Source organism: Dipodomys ordii, unplaced genomic scaffold, assembly GCF_000151885.1.
Source record: "Dipodomys ordii isolate 6190 unplaced genomic scaffold, Dord_2.0 Scaffold146, whole genome shotgun sequence".
Taxonomy (NCBI): domain Eukaryota; kingdom Metazoa; phylum Chordata; class Mammalia; order Rodentia; family Heteromyidae; genus Dipodomys; species Dipodomys ordii.
In genome coordinates, this window is record NW_012267362.1 from 2,141,416 (window position 1) to 2,148,785 (window position 7,370).

The 7,370-nt window shown below is 38.4% G+C and overlaps 1 protein-coding gene across 1 annotated transcript in view; it reads left to right on the plus strand.

Annotated features, from left to right (window-relative positions):
* Positions 1-6,444, plus strand: part of Wdr47 (WD repeat domain 47) — a 75,718-nt gene extending 69,274 nt beyond the window's left edge. The window contains exons 9-10 of the mRNA XM_013031845.1: positions 3,447-3,665; positions 5,157-6,444. Of these exons, the coding sequence (XP_012887299.1) occupies positions 3,447-3,665; positions 5,157-5,299 (362 nt within the window). The 3' untranslated portion in view covers positions 5,300-6,444. The remainder of the gene's footprint in view (positions 1-3,446; positions 3,666-5,156) is intronic.
* Positions 6,445-7,370: the final 926 nt, after the last annotated feature.

Sequence of the window (7,370 nt, forward strand, 5' to 3'; positions counted from 1 at the left end):
TCATTTCTGGGTTTTCAATTCTATTCCATTGGTCCTGAGGTCTGTTCTTATGCCAATACCAAGCTGTTTTGATTACTATGGCTTTATAGTAGAGTTTGAAGTTTGGTATTGATATTCCTCTAGCAGTGTTCTTTCCATTGAGGAGCGTTTTTGCTATTCGGGGTCTTTTATTGTTCCATATGAATTTTGGATTGCCTCTTCCACGACTTTTATTTTAAATCACCAAAGTCTTTTCACCATTTAGTATGATGTATTTGTTTTCTTATTTATTGCTTATCTTCTCCAGTAGATATTAAGTTGTACAAAAGTAATAGTCATACCTGTTTTTTTGTGATATATTTGTATTTATTCATCATATTGTATACAGGAGTCATACGTATTTTATTTTCCAGAATAGACAATGTCTACTATATAGTGCCAGGCCAAGGGAGTAGTGATTTTGATAATCACTTTTTAAATAAATAAATCCATGTTTTTGTTGGCATCATCACCTTTGTATGTTTCATATTTCTTCTGTGAGTCAACTGTTCTAATTTTCCCTAACTTTTATGATTGTCCTCTTATTTCCTTATGTCTGTATATGACTATTGGGCAGTCAAGCAAGGTTATTTGATATCTGGGACTCATTTAAAAAGCTTTTCCCTTGCAGGGTGCTGGTGGCTCATGCCTATATTCTAGCTACTCAGGAAAAGTCCACGAGACTCTTATCTCTAATAAACTACTCAGAAAAAGCCAGAAGTGGCACTAAGGCCCAAGGGGAAGAACTCTAGGCTTGAACACAAATAGGTTCAGAGCCAGTACCCAGACCCTGAGTTCAAGCCCATGACTGGCAAAAAAAAGTTCTGCCCCCCCCTCCACCCCCCTCTCCCCGTCTAGGCAGTTAGTTGCAATATTGTTCTTCCTTCACTCTGAAATCTCTCTGTCCTTGTTCAAGCCTTTATTCCCTTATTATTTTATTATTCTATCTTGTCTTCCAGTGGCTTACCTTATTTTACAATCTTTTTATTTTATTTTGATACACATTTTCACTTAATTTAACTTAACAAAAGTACTGTTTGGATCATATAATTCTCTTGCTTAGAAGTCCACAGTGATGCTTCACTATATGCAGGAACAATTTAAACCCTGTAGTGCTTAAGATCTTGCTTTCCCTTTCTGCCCCCAGTGCTGAGGATTAAACTCAGTCTTGTGTCTGCAGGGCAGGGCCTCTACTACTTGAGTCAGGCCCTTGCTAGATAGGGTCTTGCTTTATGCCCTGGCCCACCTGAGCTGTGGTCCTCTTACCCATGTCACTGGCAATGACAGGTGAGTGATATTGTAACTAACCATCAGTTGAGATAGAGTCTCTCAAACTTTTATGCTGGGGCTGGCCTCCAATCTGTGCTTCCCAAGTCCCTAGGATTAATTACAAGTTTGAACCACCATGCCAAATGCTGCCTTGAAGGTTTTTTTTATACTTTTCTTCTAAGTATGTTCTCATATATTCTTTTTTTTTTTTTTGGTCCGTCGTGGGGCTTGAACTCTGGGCCTGGGCGCTGTCCCTCAGCTCTTCAGCTCATGGCAAGCACTCTACCGCTTGAGCCACAGCACGCGCCACTTCCAGTTTTCTAGTAGTTTATTGGAGATAAGAGTCTCACAGACTTTCCTGCCCGGGCTGGCTTGGAACCGCAATCCTCAGATCTCAGCCTCCTGAGTAGCTAGGATTACAGGTGTAAGCCACCAGTGCCCAGCTTATATATTCTTTCTGACCATCATAGCTCTCTTTTTTTTTTCTCGGTCAAAATTTTGAGAGAAGATTACACAGGCATGTCTCTATGTCTGTGTACATGTGTAGTTATTCTGTTCATTATTATTAATAATAATTATTTTGTGTCAGTCATGGGGCTTGAACTTTAGGCTTGGGTGCTGTCCCTGTGCTCTTCAGCTCAAGGCCAGCTCTACGACTTGAGCCACAGCGCCATTTCTGGTTTTCTCCTGGTTTATTGGAGATAAAAGTTTTGCGGACTTTCCTGCCTGGGCTGGCTTTGAACCGTGATCCTCAGATCTCAGCCTCCTGAGTAGCTAGGATTACAGGCGTGAGCCACTGGCCCACAGCTTCTGACTCTGTTATTAGTCTTTATTATGACCCTTTTATTAGTCTTCCCAGACTACCTTGGAGAACAGCAGTGTTCTTCAATCTTATTTTTTTACGATGGACCTCCCTCAAGGAGGTCTAACAAGAAAATTTCTAACAAGAAAAATTAAATACGAAGGAATAAGATTTTGTTAGAGATATGTGAACTTTGGAGAACCTATAAATTATTGTTAGTATTTTAAGATTTTTGTCAAAAAAAACCCTCACAAAACAAAACAAAAACAGTGGCTCAACCCTGTAATCCTACCTATTTAGGAGGCTGAGATCTAAGGACTGTGGTTCAAAGTATCCTAGGCAGTAAAGTCTTTTCGATTCTTATCTCCACCAAAAAGCCAGAGAAGAGCTATGATTCAAGTGGTAGAATGCAAGCCTTGAATGAAAAATTTAAGGGATAGCATCAGGCCCTGAGTTCAAGTCCTAATACTGACAAACACACAAATAAGCAATAAAAAGGTTTTATTTCCTAATAATCTTTTTTTTTTTTTGCCACTCAAGCTGCTTAAATTCAAGGCCTGAACTCTGTCCCTGAGGTTTTTTGCTGAAGGCTAGTGTCTATCACTTTAGCCACAGTTCCATTTGCTGCTTTTTTGGTAGTTAATTGGAGATAAGAGTCTCATGAACTTTTCTGCTAGCTGGCTTTGAACCATGATCCCCCAATTTTAGTCTCTTGAGTAGCTAGTATTACATACATGAGCTACCTAATCCTGGCTGTAAGAACCATTTGAATCCCCTGCATTGAGAATATATGGCAGGGTTAAGGCTCTACTTTTTGGATTCAGAACTTATTTTCTGTTGATAGTAAATCTTAAGTTGCTTTAGGATATTCCTAATATTAAAATAAACATTTATAATTGTTTTAAAGATTATAAAAATTTAAAAATTATAAAAATTTATATATTTTTATAATTGCCCTAAATATAATTTGTTAGTTAATTTTATTGTTCCTCCAACTAGACAGTGAATATGGGGGTATTTCCAGATGTTTACCTGACAGTGAACGCACTGGATTAGGAGAGCCACTTTCTCTAATGTGGCTTGTCAATTGTAGTATTGATAATACTGTTCTGATGGTTTCTTTCAAATGACAAAATCAGACTTTCATTCCTCACAGAATCTTGCTTCAGACCTAGCCCCACAAAAGATACAAATGCTTATTGGTTGGCTATTAATTTTGACTTTTGTTCTCTGATACTGAACAGTATTGATAAGCTACATTAAAGCATTGGTGTGTGGTTCAGTGAAAAATAATTACCCATGATGCAGGTTAGGTACATTGATTTTCTGTATTGAAACTTTGATTCCCTCACTACAGGCAGTGCAGTGGCATCAGTAGCTGTAGATCCCAGTGGCCGGCTTTTAGCTACTGGTCAAGAAGACTCCAGCTGCATGTTGTATGACATAAGAGGAGGAAGAATGGTTCAGAGTTACCACCCTCATTCCAGTGATGTCCGTTCTGTTCGCTTTTCCCCTGGAGCTCACTACTTGCTAACCGGCTCTTATGATATGAAAATAAAAGTGACAGACCTACAAGGTGATTGAGATTGACCTCTCTTTCTCTAATTTTAGTCTCTTTTAATTTTTATTCTTTTGTGTGTGTGTGAATTTGGTGTAATTGACTCTATAGCATTTTCAGATACTACATTTATTAAGCAGATTACTTAAACTGCATGAGGGTTTCTTGTAGCAAGTTATTAAGTAAACAGTGAATCTTTATATTGTTGAATAATTTTATCTATTATAGTAAATTATAATGAGATAAATGATAGATATATGCAAACTTACTAGCTTAAAGAAAAACTTTTAAAAAAGGGGTTGGCTATTTAGCTAGGTAGAAAAGCACTTGCTAGGCAAGTGCAAGGCCTTGAGTTTGGTCTTTGACTATGCAGAAAAAAATCTAATTCCATTAAACAGATTATTTCAACTGCATGAGGGAGTGAAGGGCCAGGGAATCAGTGACACTTCCTAGGTTTCTGGGCAACCAGATGTTTCCATAAGTTGAGAGAGGAAAATGGGTGGGAGGAGGAATTCTTGAAAAGCAAACCAAGAAGTTAAGTTTTAGACAAGTCAAATTTAGGATGAAAGGTTCTTTGGATACTAATCTGAAGTTTAGATAAGAAGTTAAGGTTGGAGATAAAATGTGTGTGAACCATAAGAATGTAAATGACCAAGGTACAATACGAAATTTCATACAAAGTGAGGTAGCAAAGTAATTGATAAATGGGGCACTGGTGGCTCATGCCTGTAATCCTAACTACTCAGGAGGCTAAGATCTGAGGATCTCGGTTCAAAGCCAGCGTGGGCAGGAAGAACCGTGAAACTCTTTTTTTTTTTTTTTTTGTCAGTTGTGGGGCTTGAACCCTGGGCTTGAGCGGTGTCCTTGTGCTCTTCAGCTCAAGGCTAGTGCTCTACCACTTGAGCCACAGCACCACTTCCGGTTTTCTGTGTGGTACTGGAGATAAGAGTCTCACGGCTTTTCTTGACAGGGCTGGCTTTGAACTGTGATCCTCAAATCTCAGCCTCCTGAGTAGCTAGGATTACAGGCATGAGCCACCAATGCCTTGGCTTAAGCTATGAAACTCTTATCTCTAATAAACCACCAGAAAACTGGAAGTGGCACTGTGGCTCAAGTGGCAGAGCGCTAGCCTTGAGCTGAAGAGCTGAGGAACAGCACTCACTCAGGCCCAGAGTTCAAGCCTATGACCAAAAATTAAATAAATAAAAGGAATTGATAAAATCTGCAGGATGACAATTAGAATTCCACAGTCTTTCAAATTAGGAAGAGAAGAAAAGCCAGCAAAGAGGGGGACAAAGAAGGAGTCAGGGTGCAATCAAGTGGAGGGGCTGCCCAGAGAAAGTAGCAGCCACGTCAAATGTTAGTGTGCATGTTACCAAGTTCTACTAGCACGATTTATCCCTATTTAAAACATACATACCATAGTATTTAAAAAGCAGGAAGTCGTAGAATGTATGCAAATGCTTATTTTGTCTTAAAAATGAACGTATTCTTTTCTTCTTAATTTAGGGGACCTCACTAAGCAGCTTCCTATCATGGTGGTAGGGGAGCACAAGGACAAAGTGATTCAGTGCAGGTGGCACACCCAGGACCTCTCCTTCCTGTCGTCCTCTGCAGACAGAACTGTAACCCTCTGGACTTACAGTGGCTAGTGTACACCCTATGTTAGTCTGTGCTATGGAAGCCCAGAGACTTAAGACTACTGAATTGTGAAAACTCCAACTCTGAAGAACTCAGACTGTCTGAGAGTGGTTTAGCACGAGGAAACCCTTTATTCCCCTGTGTGCTGTTGGTAGGAGGTATTGGGTGATGGTGGTACGCAGTGCTTTCTGTCTTCCATGTGAGCTTGTGCTGCGCTCACCCGCTATGTGTAGTCTCCTTGCCAAAGTCTGAAGAAGAGCTCTTACGTTGTTGTTGTGCACTCCAAGTCAAAGTGGATAATGTGTTTACGGTTTTTTTGTTAAATGCATTCCTCAGTCTCAAATAAGTTTTTTATATATACATTGAAACTGAATTTAAGTGTATTATTACATATAATGTCACCACCTTCTACTTTGCTCTTCTCACCATCCCATATTTGATCACTTTTCTTCTAGTGGCCAGAATTTTATGTCTCCCAAAATTTACATTGTTGTTTTCACTTACGGATCATTATGGAGTTTAAAGATGAATGGAAAACTGCTTCTTAGTTCATTATGTGGTATAGGCTTCTTTTAAAAAAATTCTCAAACCCAGGGATATGGTTATTATCCTGTCACATAATTTTGTTTCAGGCTAAAGGTTCATGTGTTTGCTTCAGAAACTTGTTCATTTCAATATCTTGAATGCAACAAGATACCTCCTTCAAAAATAGTACAGAGCAACAGTATGCAATGCGATATTTGATGGAGCAATTATTTACTGGCTAGCATTTTCCTCTTAAAATTTAAAAACTTTGCCATAGACCATAGCGTGTCTTGAAATGCTATGTCTGCATGATAATTTAAAAATGGGAAATTTAAACTTTGCACTCCAAAAACTTACTTGGATTTTTTTTCTGATGCCGTTTTGTGTGATACAGAATAATGATTTTGTTTCTATGGCATTGTAGATCCTAACATTTATGTATCTTTATTTTCATATTGTACAGTAATTTTAAGTTATTAAATAGGCTATTTTATTTATTTTCAACTGCAGTTGTATTGGTACTAATTATTGAATTGTCTGTGCACTGTATGTAGCAAGCATTTTAAATCTATTGTGCACATGTGGAAAGGATACTAGATGTGTAACTGTGCTTTTATTTCAATAAAGATCTCTTGACACTGAAACTATGTATGTTTCTCAGAGTCTGTGGATTTCCAGTGTTGTTTTCCAGTTTACTTGGTGGAAGTGGGTCCAATAGAAGAACTCCATGATCATTTTTTTATATGTGTACCAGTACTGGGGCTTGAACTCAGAGCTAGGAGCTTTCCCTAAGCTCTTTTTGCTCAAGACTGGTGCTCTACCACTTGAGCCACAGCTTTACTTCGAGCTTTTTGGTGGTTAAGATCATACTTTCCTGCCCGGGTTGGCTTCCAACCACAGTGCTCACATTTCAGACTCCTGAATAGCCAGGATTACAGGATGGGCCACCCAGTCATAATCAGTTTCTTACTACTAATGTGCTTTTTAACTCTTGATAAGGTCATTACTTTTATGTCTTCTTTCTGTTTTTTCTTAGTTTTCCATTGTCCCTTGTATATGCTAGGCAAATGCTCTACTACTATGCCATGTCCTCAGCCTTGTATTGTGATTTTTTTTAATTAATAAAAACAAGGCAAGGGCTGAGAGAGCACCTCAGTGGTAAAGTGCTTGTCGAGCATGTGTAAGGACTTAGGTTTGATCCCTCCCATCCCCACTGCTGAATGAATGTATAAATTCTAACTCACATCCCAAGTATGTTGGATTTGATACTTCTACATAAAATCTAGTTTGATTTTGGACATTCATTAGGTACATAGTTTTTCCCTTTGAGGCAGCAGAAAGGAGTTCTGCTAAAAGTAGGTTCACGATCTTTTCCTAAGTTAACATCATACTTAATATTACACATTTTAACCACGACTGCAAGTTTTTGTGTAATTGAAAACTAGGAAAATGGACTCTTTTAAATTTCATTTTTGACAAAAGTAAGGCAAGAATAATAAATGATACTGCTATTTTTTTCCCAACTCAAACTTCCATTTCATTTTTCTTGAATACAAA